General features: G+C 46.4%; 1 protein-coding gene across 2 annotated transcripts in view; it reads right to left on the bottom strand.

Annotated features, from left to right (window-relative positions):
• Positions 1-17,758, bottom strand: part of LOC115474511 (mitochondrial chaperone BCS1) — a 28,231-nt gene that overhangs the window by 3,563 nt on the left and 6,910 nt on the right. For both annotated transcript variants that reach the window (XM_030210002.1, XM_030210003.1), the window contains exons 2-7: positions 16,762-17,127; positions 15,543-15,682; positions 13,692-13,886; positions 9,061-9,124; positions 6,622-6,791; positions 2,390-2,507 (exon numbers count right to left, since the gene is read on the bottom strand). In XM_030210002.1, coding sequence (XP_030065862.1) covers positions 2,390-2,507; positions 6,622-6,791; positions 9,061-9,124; positions 13,692-13,886; positions 15,543-15,682; positions 16,762-17,081 — 1,007 coding nt within the window. In that variant the 5' untranslated portion in view covers positions 17,082-17,127. The remainder of the gene's footprint in view (positions 1-2,389; positions 2,508-6,621; positions 6,792-9,060; positions 9,125-13,691; positions 13,887-15,542; positions 15,683-16,761; positions 17,128-17,758) is intronic.

The raw sequence follows: 17,758 nt of genomic DNA, 5'->3' as shown, positions 1-17,758 counted from the left end.
TTGCAGAGATTCCATTGGCTCCCCTATACGCGAGATCAAAGTTTAACCTTTGTGTAGTAACGTCTAAGATTGTATATGGCGAGACCCCTCTTTATCTTACGGATTGGACCATTCTATATGAAGGATGGAGCTAGAGCTCGTAACCTAATGTTATTGGCTTTTCCCTCTATCAGACGCATTACTAAACGCAGAATGGTTGACTCTTCTCTCTACTATCAAGTTGTCTCAGTATGGAATGCGCTATCTTTACAACTTCAGTCTCTAACTATTATGTTTTTAGAAAGGCAAGACGTTTTTATTCACAGAATCAATCCGAGATGACTGTCAATTATCTGCAATGAGACGTGCACATTGTTTTTTTGTTTTTTTTTAGATGTAATCCACAATGAAGCTCGTTCGTGGTATCTGCAGAATATAAGCAGTGTGCATAAACATATGTTATGGTGGTGTGTGTTGCGGTCGGGGGGTGGGGTTTTGCCTTGTGTCAGGGTTTTTTTTTTTGTGGTGGAAGTGCGAAAACTTTTATATTTTAGGCTCAGGAGAGCTGTAGGTGTATATTGGTGTGGGGGGGGGGTGGGGGGGGGGGGGGGGGGGGGTGGAAGGAGCCTGTGTTCGGTGGGGGTTGTATGGTGGACCCGGTATGTTGCAGGCCGGTATCCTATGTGATGTATCTTGCTGGCACCGGCATAACTTCTGGCTTCACCCTGTACTGCCCCTTCACTGGCCACTTCTGCCATGGCTTGGTGAGTGATGCCATAAGGCAGCCTTCTAAGTTACTACATACGGAGTGGCTGACTAGCATTCAATTAAAGTGAGACAAGCAATTGGCCCGCCTTTCTTTGATCACGGACAACCACCCTCCATAATATGTTGTGTGATTCAATAAGGGATGAATGTGGAAGGAATTGAAGAAGATGGGAAGGGAATGCGAATTTCTTACTCTAAGGCAGGCTTCTGAGTCTTAACAGAAATCTTATGAATAGGGACTGTAGCAGCTGCCACCTTTCAACTAAGCAGATGAAGTACAATTCCTCACAGGACAATGCGTTCATCTATACTAATACATAAATGGCCAGTGTATGATAAGCTTTTCTAAATACTAAGCTGTTTGATGATTTAGAAAAGGAGAAAATCCCTCAGAAACCTATCGGACTAAAATCCCAGGTTGCAACTGGCATGATTTTAGCCATTGACTCATTTTTATCATGGGGATTGAAAACTCCTTATTTTTTATATATTTTTTTATGCAATCTTTTTAAAGTGCATCACCAAAACTTCTTATATATATATATATATAATGGCGAGTGTCGTACTCACTGGCAAATGCGCAGTAGAGACCCTCACTGCCCCGCCCCCACGTCAATAGTGATGACGGGGGCGGAACAGAGAGGGTCTCTATCTGCGCATTTGCGAGGACACCGCCGTCGCTAACGCTCCCACCCCCCACCACCACCACCTTCTACCCGGTCGGGCCCTGCTCCGCTATTGAAACAGCGAGGGCACGCAGCACACAGCTCTGCTGAGCTGCCATCGGCCTTCCTTCTCTTCTCTGCCTGTGTCCCGCCTTCGACGACGTTACGTCACACGAGGGCGGGACACAGGCAGAGAAGAAGGAAGGCCACGGCAGCTCAGCAGTAGAGCTGTGTGCTGCGTGCCCTCGCTGGTTTTCTTCCGGGGCAGAGGGAGCATGAAACGAAGAGCCGACAGGAGCGCGGCACCCCCCCCCCAGCGGCGTGCCACCCTGGGGCGGACGCCCCCACCTTGGACGCCACTGAAATAACAGCGCTTAACTGACTGTACTTAAACTTTTAAACTTATACCACTTGATCCTGGTACTGAGGACTGTTATACCTTTGACTTATCTCCGTATTCTATTCATGCACTTCCCTCTATCCTTCCCTAAATCTTTTCCTTTTGATATTCTATTTGCTTGCTTCTATTTTTTTTAACTCACATTTCCTCAAAACCTCACAATTACTATGTTTACTACAACTTGTAAGATTCTCATCTAGATTTTGTAACTGTATTTACTATGTAAGCCGCATTGACCCTGCAATGTGTGGGAAAGCGCGGGGTACAAATGTAATAATAAATAAATAAATCTTGACCCCCCCCCCCCCCCCCTACTCTTTATGTTCATTTTACCTTCAAGGGAAGCATCATACTCTATCTGCACTATGCTCCCACCACCACATTTAGCTTGTTCTTCTGTTGGCAGTGCCAAAAATCAAACCTTATGCCCATTATAAATGACTTTTCACAATCCCCTTGCCTTTTCTATTTAGCAAAACTCCAAGCAGCCCCGTCTTCCAAAGGGCCCTACGTGGTGTGAGTGAACTGTAAAGCCTTCTTGAGAGCAGTACCTTGCGCTGATCCCTGCTTCACTCACCTCTCAATGTGTTCGTGGTCATAAAGACTATTCTGGCCTTCGGTGGAGGCCACGCCATCCAGAGCATTCAGCAGGCCACTGAATGTCAGACGCCCCAGGCCCTGGTATGCGGTGGGATCTGAAGGGAGATTAATGAATAATGGTTGTCAGGACATTCAACCAATCAGGGTGCTCAGATCCTGCTTACACATACAGCGGAGGCAGTGCATCAACTGCCATGAGGGAGCACACCCCCTATGATGACGTATTCTTGGGCCTGTACCTTGGGAATTGTTCCTCAGCATCCCCTCTCTGCCAACCTGAGCAGCTGAACTCCAGTCTCCTCCATAGCACTGTACAGCAGCGACACTAAGCCAGCAGCCATGTTTTATAGACCCAGAGAAAGAAAGGACACTTGAACACTGAGCTCAGTGGTGTTTATCAGTAGTTTGCTATGAAACTGTGGTAACGGTGGTGCCTGCAGCGTCCTCCCCAAATTACAGCAGGCTGTTGTAGCTTGGGAGACATGGCGCCATCAACCCATGCAGTTCCAAGAAACAGCGGTGGACTGGTGGGTAGTCAAGGGTTGGCCCTGGTGTTGGGCTGCAGCAGGGTAAGGAGGGGACGCATCCTTGGTGATATTTTGTTTTTTTAATTTGTATACAGAGAATTGAATAACTACAAAAAAGAAAGAAAAAAAAAAGTCTCACACACTATGGGGTGAATTCTATATATGGCACTGTAAAAAGCGCTATTCTATAAGCCAAGCTTAAAGAACAGCGTGGTTTATAGAACAGCGCTTATGCCTGGGGATCAGGCCCAACTTCAGGTGCAGTCGTTTGCATCAACTGAAACATAGTGCAAATATTGGGGTGTATCCCCCATATTCTATAATGACATGCGTAAATGCTAGGAACGCCCCCGTTCCGCCCATGACCCTCCCGCGTCCGCATCCGTTTTTTTTTACTCGCGCGTAAAATTTAGGCGTGGATCCCATACCTGAATTTACGTTAAGTTCTAATTAAATCTAATTAGTGCCAATAATTGCTTGTTTTAAAACCCACCAATTGGCGCTAATTAGTTCATTTAAATTACGCACACAATTTTTTAGCGACTTTTAGAAAATTAGGTGGTATACGGGCAATTCTAGAAACTGGGCTGTAAAATCTTCTTGCCCTTTGTGTGTGTAAAAGTTTAGAATACGGGATGTACGCGTATACTGCGTTAGTGCTACACTGTAAATATGCAACTCTCCAGCATAGTGCATAACTGCAAGAGGCGTACACACACCCCACTTTCACAACACCCGTCGCATTTACGCACCCACACATGCCAGCTCTATGGCTGCTGTAACCACAGGCACGTGCGTCGATACCAGAGATAAGCTCCTCCCACCCACCTTCTGAGCACTAAACAGAGGGGCCTGGTTATAGAATCACGTGAGGGAAGAAAGATGCTCTGCAATGAGTCCAGTGGGGGAGAAGAATGAATACAAATATTTTCAAAAGCAAAACAAAACGCAGCTGTCATTAGGACGCAGCCTCATTACTCCCCAGCTTACCAAGGATCAGTACAAATTAAAACAGTTTCCGGATGAGAAGGCAAAGCAACTTCAGAAATAATAATTTATTCCTAGCCCAAGAACCAGATGATGCATCTGGAGGGAGAGGTACTTCCCAAATTGGGTTATATGTACAACCGTCAGGAACACCCTCTTCATACAACAACAAAAGGGAATTTGTTTTTGAGATAAAGCTTGAACAACATCTCTGTCCCCATAACTTATGAAAGAGACAAGAAGGTGTGACCGGGTGACTCGGAGAAGCAAAACAATCCAACATGCTCACAATGAGAGTAAAATGAACCCCGCTGCTGATTTGCGCTTGCCACATTTAGAACAGCACTTTACAGTCTCCACAGCCATCGCCGAAAACGGCGGTAAAATTCAAAAAATGGCGGTTCGCACCAAAACGTCCCGATCGCGGGCCCATCCCGGAGGAGTCAGAAAACACTCTTACCTCCCTGGACAGAGTATCACAGCTCCGGTCCTGCAGAAGAATCTCAAGAAAAAAAACCTCTTTTCCAAGATCGCTGCGCTAAAGCGCGACACGATTTTTTTTTTTTTTTTTTTTTTTTTTTACCGCTGTGAGGAAGCGAGGCAAAAGAGGTAAATAAAAACACTCCGGAGGCTCAGATAACGTGGGAAAGGGCAGGGAAAGGCGAACCAATGTGCCTGCATCCACTGAGTGGGAAAGGACAGGGAAAAGCAAGCTAATATGTCCACATCCACGGGGGCATGGGTAAGGCCGGGAAAGGGCTGACCTATGTGCCTTCAAAGTGAAGCTGCTATAGCCTCTACACCCCGGCTAACAACTGGCAAGCCAGGAGCCACCCCTAGGCAGATTTTGATGGAGCTCGAAGAAGCTGCAGCCACCCTGCTTGGGAGAGATAGAGAATACTGAAGAGGCAGTGGAGCTAGCTGGCCATGAGGCACTGAGAAAAGTTGAGTGCTCTCTATCTCCCCCTGCTGGTTGATGGACACAACCCATACGTAATGGCTTCATCTGCTTGATGACAAGGAAGGAATTTTGTTTTTGAGTTAAAGCTTGAACAACATCTCTGTCCCCATAACTTATGAAAGAGACGGAGAAGGTGTGACCGGGTGACTCGGAGAAGCAAAACAATCCAACATGCTCCAAATGAGGGTAAATGAACAAAGTGCCATTCAGCCAGATCAGTACGAGTCCTGGGCAGAAATCCTACCCCCGTTATCACACAAAAGAGCTGTTTCTCCATTTACTTCCACGATCAATGGCCCCTGAGAAGAAGAAGCCGCTTAGAAGGACAACCAGACCAGATATCCCGAAGGCTGTGAAGTCTCCAAATGAGTTAATTTGCACATAGCATGACAGAAGTGAAACTCGCTCCAGTGCCAGGGTGTGTGGGAGATTCTCTTCTAATGTTCATCTCACTTTCATGGGTTAAGGAACGTCTCCTTCTGGAGCTCATAAGCTCTAATATATATGAGCAGACTATCAAGGCGCACACGGAATCTTTTTAAATCTAGCCAGTGCCACCCAATACTTCTGCTACACTTTCTTGGTGTCTGGTTGCATTTGTTGGTATTTAAGGGTTTTCTCTTTCTTCTGTCACTTTGTTAACAGCAGTGCAGAAAGCTAAAAGTAAATTCAGATGCACCATCATCACCTGAGAGCCACTCCCACGGCAACCCCCCTGGCCGGCTCCCTGCCCCTCCCAGGCCGACCCCCTTTGCCGGCTCCCTGCCCCTCCCACGCCGACCCCCTTTGGCGGCTCCCTACCCCTCCCACATCGACCGCTTTGCCGGCTCCCTACCCCTCCGACAGCGACCCCTTTGCCGGCTCCCTACCCCTCCGACAGCGACCCCTTTGCCGGCTCCCTACCCCTCGACAGCGACACCTTTGCCGGCTCCCTACCCCTCCGACAGCGACCCCTTTGCCGGCTCCCTACCTCTCCGACAGCGACCCCTTTGCCGGCTCCCTACCCCTCCGACAGCGACCCCTTTGCCGGCTCCCTACCCCTCCCACATCGACCGCTTTGCCGGCTCCCTACCCCTCCCACATCGACCCCTTTGCCGGCTCCCTACCCCTCCGACAGCGACCCCTTTGCCGGCTCCCTACCCCTCCGACAGCGACCCCTTTGCCGGCTCCCTACCCCTCCGACAGCGACCCCTTTGCCGGCTCCCTACCCCTCCGACAGCGACCCCTTTGCCAGCTCCCTGCCCCTCCCACATCGACCCCTTTGCCGGCTCCCTACCCCTCCCACATCGACCCCTTTGCCGGCTCCCTACCCCTCCGACAGCGAACCCTTTGCCGGCTCCCTACCCCTCCGACAGCGACCCCCTTTGCCGGCTCCCTACCCCTCCGACAGCGACCCCTTTGCCGGCTCCCTACCCCTCCCACATCGACCGCTTTGCCGGCTCCCTACCCCTTCCACATCGACCCCTTTGCCGGCTCCCTACCCCTCCGACAGCGACCCCCTTTGCCGGCTCCCTACCCCTCCCACAGCGACCCCTTTGCCGGCTCCCTACCCCTCCGACAGCGACCCCTTTGCCGGCTCCCTACCCCTCCGACAGCGACCCCTTTGCCGGCTCCCTACCCCTCCGACAGCGACCCCTTTGCCGGCTCCCTACCCATCCGACAGTGACCCTCTTCCAGTTCCCTACCCCTCCGAGCAGACCCCCTTGACGGTCATAAGCTTTCTTCAGGACTCACTTTGCTTGGCCAAGTCGCGGCTGAGGAAGGCAGCGTCCACATCCTCCAGCAGGATAATGCTCTGCTGCGGGGCCACACTGAGCAGGTGGTTCAGCCGGTCGTCAGACAGACTGCTGTCACTGAGACTCATCAGACAGATGCTGTACTCCAGCTCCCCAGCCAGTGCTGTGCTGAAAGAGAAATACAAGCAAAGGCACACGAGGAGTGAAATGGCAGGAAAAGCAGTCCACATCCACCATGGTGATCAAAACTTCTATAGAAGCCTGTACATAAATACTGCTGGCTAAGTTATGTACCAGTAATATACACCTGAGACAGCAAATGGAGGACTGCTTTACACCATGCAATCTTCCTACAGAATAAAGGAAAAGTCTAAAATTAATTCACAGCACGATAAGTTTCAGGTGAACTATCAATTCTTACTTTTTTTATTTTAAGAATAATTTATGTATTTGCATTCCTCACATCATGGGTTTTGCCCGATGCATAGAACAGAGACAATGCTTATAGTGCTTATAACAGAAATAAAGCAATACATAGCCTCGGATAAGCAAGCTGGAAATAGACAATATATGCGGTGTCCCTCAAGGGTCTCCATTGTCGCCTCAACTTTTTAATGATTACATGAACCATTTGGGAGGTTACTTTTATATTTTCGATATGACGTCTTAAGTCCAACTTTGGACGTTTTGCAAAAAACGTCCAAAATCTGAATAGGAAAGAAGGTCATTTTCAAAAACGAAAAAGTCGATCTTTTTTTTTTTTCGAAAATACTATTTTGAACAAGGTTTTGTGCTTTGGACATTTTATATTTTTGGTTCATTTTCAAAAAAACAAAAATGAATAAGTGCAAAACGTAGAAAATCAAGCCATTGAGATACGAGCCAGCATTTTTAGCAGACTGGTTCCCCCAGACATCCCAGGAGAGCAAAGGGGCACTTTAGAGGGCACTTCTGTACACTTCATAAAAATGCTCCCAGGTACACATCTCACCTTTGCGCCCTTATCTTGTCCCCTGGGCTCTCTGAAGCCCACACAAAACCTGCAACCACCCACTGTACACCACTACAATAGCCTGTATAGGTGAAGGAGGCACTTATATGTGGATACTACTACTATTTAACATTTCTAAAGCGCTACCAGGGTTACACAGCGTTGTACAATCTAACAAAGAAGGACACTCCCTGTTCAAAGAAGCATACAATCTAAAGAACAAAAAAGTGCAGTCAATCAAATTGGGGGCAGTCTAGATTTGCTGAATAGAGGTGGGCTTTGAGCAAGTATTTGAAGATGGGCAGGGAGGGGGCTTGGCGTATGGGCTCAGGAAGTTTATTCCAAGCATAGGGTGAGGCGAGGCAGAAAGGGCGGAGCCTGGAGTTGGCGGTGGTGGAGAAGGATACTGAGAGGAGGAATTTGTCCTGTGAGCGGAGGTTACGGGTAGGGACGTAAGGGGAGACGAGGGTAGAGAGGTAATGAGGGGCTGCAGATTGAGTGCATTTGTAGGTTAGTAGGAGAAGCTTGAACTGTATGCGGTACCTGATCGGAAGCCAGTGAAGTGACTTGAGGAGAGGGGTGATATGAGTATATCGGTCCAGGCGGAAGATAAGACGGGCAGCAGAGTTCTGAACAGATTGAAGGGGGGATAGATGGTTAAGAGGGAGGCCAGTGAGGAGTAGGTTGCAGTAGCCAAGGCGAGAGGTGATGAGAGAGTGGATAAGAGTTCGGGTGGTGTGCTCGGAGAGGAAGGGACGAATTTTGCTGATGTTATAGAGAAAGAAGCGACAGGTCTTGCTGGATATGGGCAGAGAAGGAGAGGGAGGAGTCGAAGATGACTCCCAGTTCCCTATTTGAGATTCTAGATGGAATGTTGCTACTACTGAGATTCTGTTGCTACTATTGATATACCGGTTACAAATACCTGGTACAGTCCTATAAGAGGCAAGATTCCCTGCTACTTAACCTCAGGGATAAGCAGTGACTTTCCCCAGGTCTACCTTAATCACCGTTTAAGAACTTTTTCCTCCAGGAACTTGTCCAAACCTTTTATAAATCCAGCTATATTAACTGCTGTTACCACATCTTTCAGCAACGAGTTCCAGAGCTTAACTACTTGTTGAGTGAAAAAATACATTCTCGTCTTTGTTTTAAATCTGCCACTGTGTAAGTTCATGGCGTGTCCCCTAGTCTTTGTACTTTTTATGCAGTAAAAAAATTAAAAAATAATACATCGATTCACATTTATCCATTCCGCTCCATTCAAGAATATATCCTGAAACCTGACTGGCTAAGTATCCCTCCAGGAGAGGGTTGAGAAGTGCACATTAAGGGTGAGCACCCAAAGGAGGGAAACCAGCAAAGCGTCACATTAATTACTCAAATTGTATGGAAACTGCCCTTCACTTTACACCAGTTAGTAAAACATCATGGAAAATTACTTACATGAAGCTACTTTTCCCACACCCGGGAGGACCATACAGCAAATACCCTCTTCTGTAGGGGATTCCTGGAAACAGAAAAAATGATCCTATGTTAGGAAGCCAGAGGTGCAAAGAAATTCACAGATCATTATCAAAAATTGAGAAGAGAGGTGTGGTAGCCGTGTTAGTCCACTTTTAAAGGTAATCAACAGAAATAAAACAAAGCATGGAAAAGAAAATAAGATGATACCTTTTTTATTGGACATAATACATTTCTTGATTAGCTTTCGAAGGTTGCCCTTCTTCGTCAGATCGGAAACAAGCAAATGTTGGTATCATCTTATTTTCCATGTTTTGCTTTATTTCTATTGATTACCAAAATTGAGAAGAAACGGAACATTAATGTGAGTACGACTGCAAGACATCAGCTGATCAGATCTAATTCACAGATCATACGTCAGCAGGTAGAAGTTTGGAACAAACCACACACTAGACAAAGAGGTGAGCGATGGAGCTCCTGGGACGTCACAAAAAAATCATAGTAATACACAAAAATACTTAAAGCACATGCTAATACCAAAACATATAAAAACTCGCCTTCTAACGAGCAAAAATGTCCCAACTCCCTCAACCTGTCAGAATACCTAAGTTCCAGAAGATTTTTCTATTCCTTTCCTCTGAAGTTTATTTTGTTTTGAGATGACGCAGTTGGTTTTTCTAATGCTGAGGAATGTGAAAGAACTGGCAACTTGCTTAGGACTGTGGGGCAGAACCACTGCAAACCTCCCCCGAATTTCAGCAGTGCCAGTGCAAGAGCATTAAAGCACCCCAGACACACTTTTCATCATCCGTCCCCACCCTCCCTCACTCACTCTCCTAGCCAAATTCAAACAGGAAATAGCAATAGGCAAAAATATCCTCCTCCTCCAATTTGACGTCTAGTAATTTCGACATGGTAAACCACAATATATTAATAAGATTACTAGATAAGTTCGGGATTGGTGGAAACATACTTAGCTGGATCAAGGGTTTCCCAACCACAAGAACATATCAACTAAAATCAAACTCAAAGATATCATCACCGTGGAAAGCAGACTGCGGAGTACCACAAGGATCACTGCTATCACCAATCCTCTTCAACCTAATGATGACCCCACTAGCCAAGTCCTTATCCAACCAAGGCCTTAACTCTTTCATCTATGCAGACAATGTCACAATATTCATTCCTTACAAATCTAAACTGACAGAAATCACCAACGAAATCAAGATCAGCTTGAACATCATGGACTCTTGGGCAAATGCATTGCAACTAAAACTAAAAAAAAACACACTGCCTCATTCTCTCATCCCAACACAGCGCGGACAACCCCACAATTAACACCCCAGATTACACCCTCCCTATCTCAGACAGCCTGAAAATCCTCGGCGTTACATTGGACCGCAACCTAACACTAGAGAGCCAAGTGACATCCACAACAAAGAAAATGTTCCACTCAATGTGGAAACTCAAACGCGTGAAACCATTCTTCCCGAGGGATACATTTCGCAACCCGATACAATCAATGGTACTAAGCCATTTAGACTACTGCAATGGAATTTATGCGGGATACAAAGAACAAACATTAAAGAAACTTCAGACCGCTCAAAACACAGCAGCTAGACTTATCTTTAGAAAAACGCGATTTGAAAGTGCAAAACCCCTCCGCGAAAAACTACACTGGTTCCCAATCAAAGAACGCATTGCCTTCAAAATCTGCACTCTGGTTCACAAGCATCTACAGGTGAAGCCCTAGGATACATGACAGACTTGATCGACCTACCAACTAGAAACACATCCGAATCAACACGAACGTACCTAAATCTGCACTACCCAAGCTGCAAAGGAGCCAAATACAAGTTACGCATCCAGTTTCTCCTACATACAAGCACACAACTGTGGAAAGCATTACCAAAAGCCTTGAAAACTACGTACGACCACCTAAACGTCCGGAAAAAAAAAAACTAAAACCAACCTGTTTAAAAAGACATACCCTACCGATCCAACATAAATGCCTGATCTCTGCAACACAACAAAACTAAAGAACGTAATGGACATAACACAACTCTTCCGTTCTCCAATTCCCTAATGTGGCTGTGCCACATGAACTTTATCACTTTGCATTTGTTTACACCGGAGTCTGCAAACGCCTCTCCGGTACTATGTAAGCCACACTGAGCCTATGAATAGGTGGGAAAATGTGGGATATAAATGTAACAACTAAATAAATTAGCTTTCAGACCAACAGGCCCCTCTCTCCTTTACTGGGATTTATTAACCACCTTTATGAAGAAATTCACCCACGGTGGTGAACAGCAGGTATAGTTTAACATAAAATTTACAATTTTGTTAATAGACAAAGCAACACCGATGCAAGCACTGGGCAAACTAGAAGGTCATTTTGAGTTTTAGGGATGACAGGAGGGACATCCTCCCTGAGAGTTTGATCATTCAATTTAGAAATTATAATCACCTCACTTCCACCTCTCCCACAATATAAATATGTTTCAAAATTCTCTCTTCCTGATTTTATCAACTATTTATTTATTCTTAGATTTGATATATGATCCTTCCCTTACATTTGTCCTTCCTTTTTCATCGTTGTCTCCAGATCTCTTCTGTGCCTCTGTAGACACTCAAAGCTACTGTCATATCTTCCTCTCCCTTTCATTCCAAGTGCCAGTATTTCATGCCCCATTCCCCCTCTATTGTGTCTCTTAACCCTCCATCTCCCCCATCAATCTTCCGACAGCTGATTCCCTTCTTCCCCCTCTTTGGCTCTATCACCATTCTCCATCATCCCTACACTGATCACTCTCTCCCAATTACTTCACGTCACACAAACTTTATCAAGGCCTCTCCCTCCATTCTAACTCCTTCACCCCAAATTATCCTAACATTCCCCCCTTCATCCTCTCTCCAATTCACTTCCCCCCCCCATGCTCTGTGACTCTTTCATACACTCTCCTCCATTACCCCTTGGTGTGTTCACACATGAGAACGTAAAAGTGCACATGTGTGTCTAACCCTTCCACTTCCCTCTGCCAGATGGCCTAACTCTGCACTGCTGAATGTAGGGAGATGGGGGTCAAGAAGACAGTCACCCTCTCCTCACACTCCACCCAACCTGCCCACAATAAGCTCTTTTAGCAACATCTCTCCCCCCCCCCCCCCCAAACATTCAACACTTCTTGACTTCTCCAACGTACACCTACTCTTAACCCGCTCTTCAGCTAGCGCCCCTTCCTCCTCACTTCACCCACCTTTCAGATAGTTCATCCTCCTCACCACTCTGCTGACAGCACCAGCCTATGTCTTCTCCAACCCCTCTTCTTTGTCCCCAGGCAAAAGTGCATTATTTAGTGGGGGGTGGGGGGGGGGGCAGGGCTGGATTAGAGAGTAGAATATCTCTTCTTTACTCTGCTATGTCCACCCCAGCCTCACTTCCTTTCCTACTGTTCCCTCCGTGATTCCTGGGAGAGGAGGGGCTGGAGCAAGAAGCAGAGGGCTGTTCTGTGTAGAGTGAAATTTAAGGAATATGCCAACAGCCAGTCCTGTGTACCAAGCTCAATGAGGTCCCTCCTGTTATCCCCAAAAGGCGACATGCTAGGTTGCCTGAAGTTTGCATCGGCTACGTGTTACTCTATCTGTGCCCATATCTGTGCCCATATCAGCCCTCTTCTGAAGTCACTTCACTGGCTCCCTATCCATTTCCGTATACAATTCAAGCTCCTCTTATTAACCTATAAGTGCATTCACTCTGCTGCCCCTCACTACCTCGCCACCCTCATCTCTCCCTACACTCCTTCTCAGGAACTCCGTTCACTAGGCAAATCTCTCCTAATTGTACCCTTCTCCTCCATCGCTAACTCCAGACTCCGTTCCTTTTATCTTGCCACACCTTATGCCTGGAATAGACTCCCTGAGCCATTACGTCAAGCTCCATCCCTGGCCTCCTTCAAATCTGGGCTAAAGGCCTACCTATTTGATGCTGCTTTTAATTCCAAACTTATCACTTGCTTGTAACCTTTATCTTATCTTCCTCTCTTCAATAGTCCCTTTCTCCTTATGTCCTGTCTGTCCTACCCATATCCCTTATTTGTCCTATCTGTCTGTCTTGATTTAGATTGTAAGCTCTTTTGAGCAGGGACTGTCTTTTCTTCATGTTAAATTGTGAAGCGCTGCGTATGACTGGTAGCGCTATAGAAATGATTTATAGTAGTAGTAGTAGTATCTGGAATATGTAACCTATATGTTACTCTATCTGGAAAAACCTTCCTGAGCCCTTACGCCAAGCCCCCTCCCTGCCCATCTTCAAGTCTTTGCTTAAAGCCCACCTCTTCAATGCTGCGTTCGGCACCTAACTCTTACCGCTCAGTAAATCCAGACTGCCCCAATTTGACTGCCCCTTTCGGACTGACTGCTCACTGTAAGCTCATTGAGCAGGGACTGTTCCTCTATGTTAAATTGTAAAGCGCTGCGTAACCCTAGTAGCGCTTTAGAAATGTTAAGTAGTAGTAGTAAGTAGTAATATGTAAATGCAATAAAACAGAAACCTCCCTCCACGAAGTTCCACAAGGTTCCTTTAGCCACCTGAGTTACAGGCGAGTTCTCACCTCTTTCACTGTACCACTTGGGATTATCGATAAAGCCCTTTACATCCTGTACAATCCTCTCTGAGACGCCTTCTTCCAGCACCACGGAGCTGAGGGGTCGCCGACGGCGTGGGAAGCCAAATGGCCGCCATTCTGCACCCATGGCAGTGTACATCACTGTCTTTCCTTCCTGCTGCTGTAGGGCCAGCTCCCGGGCTGCGAGGAAAGGAAAACTCATTCTTTTACGTCAATACTGGTTTCAGTAATAATCACAGCATACAGCACTGCCAGCCACAGTTATCCTGTGCTGACAGAATTTAAAAATCAGGGGACACTACCTAACAGTGAAAGTCCACAAGGCCACTCTCAAAAGGATAAAAGGTCTGCCCCATAGACCCTACGATATACAATTTAAGGACCTAAATATGCAAACCCTAGAGAAGAAGAGACAGGCGAGATAAGAGAGACATTTAAATATGTCAAAGAATCAAATAATGTACAAACAAACAAACCTTATCTAACTTTCAGAAAATTTTGTTCTAGAAGCGTTGCTACTGCTGTTTACGTAGCTATATGCTCACTAAGGCACGTGAGGAATTGGAATTGGGGGAGACAGCCTTGGAGGTTGCGTTGGGAAGGGGAGGAGGTAGAGGAAGTATCGGGCCTTGCTACAACGCACTGACCCCCAGACATTTTATGTTAGTAGATGGGAGGGAGCCCTACAAAACACAATACCCAAAGAGAGCTGGAAGAGAGGGTATCGATATCTCTTTAAACCATCTCTGGCTCAGAGTGCAATTGAGAATGGATTTAAAATTTAGTATTGGTGGTGTTATACACCAGAGAGACTGCATCGCATTTACCCGGAGGCATCAGCAGACTGTTGGCGGACTTGCGGAGCTAGGGGAACATTCATGCACATCTGGTGGGACTGTCCCAAACTAACAGAGTACTGGAGGGCAGTTACTTCATTGATTACTAAAGTGCTTCAACGGCCCTACCCATGCAAGCCGGAAAACTGTTTGCTACACCTCAAGCCGGCATCAATGACAGGTCTGCAACATAGGCTAGCGACACAATATCTGGTTGTAGCCAAAATAGCAATAGCCAGAAACTGGAAACAACAACAGCCGCCGGACATGCAAAGAGTGCTACAAAGAGTGGACTTTATGTACCAAATGGCTAAATTGACAGCCATCAGAAGAGGGCGAGTGGGAGCCTTTGACAAACTGTGGCAATCAGCACCACCTTGATACAGGGGGGAGGGTAAGAGTGGCTTAAGCTGTATAATGAGACGAAAAGTTGTAATGTGAGGTTTAACTAAGATGTACTATAAAATTATAATAAAAAAAAGATTAAAAAAAAAAAAAAAAAACCATAAGCGTTGCCATACTGGGACAGACTGAAGGTCCATCAAGCCTGTTTCCAACAGTGGAGTCACAAGTACCTGGCAAGATCCCAGAACAGCAAAACAGATTTCACACGGAGGTGAGAAGCACTGTCAGGTCAGTGCAGGGGGCCCGGCACGGAGGGGGGAGGGAGCGGCGGCAAGGAGGGTAGCTGGAAATCTCGCCCGTTTTAACAGGCTTAACGGCTAGTTCTCTTATATTCTTCCACCTGAGCTCCGGGAGAGCTACATCATCCCTCTCCAGAGCAATGATGGGTAACATCGCCAGTGTGTGGCTGACTCATCCTGCTTATCCATGAAGAATGAAAACTGCCCCTAGGATCAGACAATTACTGGCATAGCCAAGATTACAACCTGCAACCCAATGCTGCTCCCTATTCATAGTTCAGTGCTCCAACCTCCCTAGATTTTGTTTATAAATGAAGTCGTCGCCCTATTTGCTGTATCTAAAGTTTTCAAGGTACCTTCCTGCAGGATATTGAAGAAGATCTCCCGGTTGGTCCCCATAGCAGTGAATGTGACAGACTCCCAGGGGGTTCCCGTGTGCAAATCAACCATCTGCTTCTCCCGGTTCCTCTCAATACGAATCCATTTCCGCCTGTACCTAGAAAGAAAAGAGCAGAAAATATCCAGGAAAGACTGAAAGCTTTGGAGAAATGCACATCATGTCTATAGATGCCCAGCACCACTTGTATCTGGAAGAGCCAGTCATGGAAGCACAGCCACTGGATTCGCTGTAGACGATCTTACTTCACTATCTAGATTGTAATTTCCTTTCAATTTCTCTATTAGTTGTAATTTGTACACTTCTCAGAAAGTTTTTATTTTATTTTATTGCATTTGTATCCCACATTTTCCCACCTATTTGCGGGCTCAGTGTGGCTTAAGTTCTATATAAAGCATTAAATAAACTAGAAAGAACCACTGCTGCCAGCCCAGCGGGCTGAGATCATCAGTTGCTCTTCAGTATCAGCCAGAAGACTGGGCTTCAGAACTCAGTCCACACTCCTGCTCCACTTGGCGAAAGAGACCGAGAACATCCCAGTCCAACTCAAAGCCACCATTCGTCAACAAAAGACCTAAACTGGATATACTAAAATGATTTTTGGACCACTGCGTACGATGCCCCTCAGAATCAGGAATTTGTGTCAGATGTCCCTGATGGGAGCTACGTGTACAAGACTAAGGCGAGGCTGTACGTCATGTCTCCAAGATGAGCAGAGATATTGTGCCTGATGACCCCCCCTAAATGAGGGAAGGCTGGGAAAAAGCAGGAAGAGAAACTGTGTGAGATAGTTTCCTGATGAAGGACTAGAAAGAAGTGCATGATGGCTCCCCGAGAACTGGATGAGAAGGTGAAAGAAGAGAATCTTAAAAGGAACAGAACCAGAGAGTTCATAGTTGTTCCTAGGTTCTTTGCACACACCCCCTTCCTTTCCCCTGGTGTTTCTGAAAACCATCTACTGTCTTCAGCGTAAGCCCAACCCATATCTTCCCTCCTTCTAAAGTCTTATCTCACCAGCAATGTTTCCTCTAAGGAGTGGCCTGGTGTACGCAATTTTTTTTGAGCGATAGTATTTGCAATGCATTTCTGTATATAGCACAAAAAAAAAAACCAAAAATTCTGAGCAACCATGTACGCTCAATTGCTCATGCACTCTGCTTAGAAAGAACAATGCTCACCAGATGAAATGGTTGCCAGGGCTGGGGATGAAGTCGAATTTGGTGCTAATACGTCCACTCTCGTGCTGAAGGTAGGAGGTTTCCACACTCAGATGCTGCGTGCTCTTGGCGTAGTGTCCAATCCAACTCAGCAACCACTGATAGCTCTTATCTCTGCTGGGCACCTCCAGGGTTATCATATAGTGACGCCTGAACACAATCATCCCAATCTGGGCTCCTTTACGAGCCAACGCTAAGGCAGTGCCTATACCCACCAGCCCAAAACCTGCCCCAAAGTAAGGATTGTCCTTCAGTGCCACTACAAAGTCTGCAAAAGGCATCGTTTGAGATCACCGCATGTTCCTCCAGGAGAAGGGAAGGCAGATCCTAAGAAACAGAAACAGCCAAGGAGAAAATTAATTTAAAAAGTACGTGATCTTATATAAGTACATAAGTAATGCCACACTGGGAAAAGACCAAGGGTCCATCGAGCCCAGCACCCTGTCCACGACAGCGGCCAATCCAGGCCAAGGGCACCTGGCGAGCTTCCCAAACGTACAAACATTCTATACATGTTATTCCTGGAATTGTGGATTTTTCCCAAGTCCATTTAGTAGTGGTTTATGGACTTGTCCTTTAGGAAACCGTCTAACCCCTTTTTAAACTCTGCTAAGCTAACCGCCTTCCTTGCATTCCTAGTTTGAATGTTCCCTGTTCCCCCACCACCACTCCACGTTCCTCCTGCTCCTTGGAGCTCTTCAGAGCCAGAGTTGAGATCTACTCTATTCACTGCTACCCAGAGATTTTTCCACTACTTCACATCCTCCCCCAAGCTTACTTTAGCTCAGTCTTTGCAGTGACATTCCTCACCCGAGGGACCACACACCAGGGATCCTTCTGGAACCTGCATTCATGGGCCCTAAATTCAGCCACAGGACACCCTTCCCCAATTCTTGGAAACCATGAACACTGTGGTGCTAATTTTAAAAGAAGATGGAAAATGCCTAAAAAAAAAGTT

This window comes from Microcaecilia unicolor, chromosome 7, assembly GCF_901765095.1.
Source record: "Microcaecilia unicolor chromosome 7, aMicUni1.1, whole genome shotgun sequence".
In the NCBI taxonomy this organism is placed as follows: Eukaryota; Metazoa; Chordata; class Amphibia; order Gymnophiona; family Siphonopidae; genus Microcaecilia; species Microcaecilia unicolor.
Note: the sequence above shows the minus strand (reverse complement) of the source record. Positions and strands in the feature narration are given on the sequence as shown.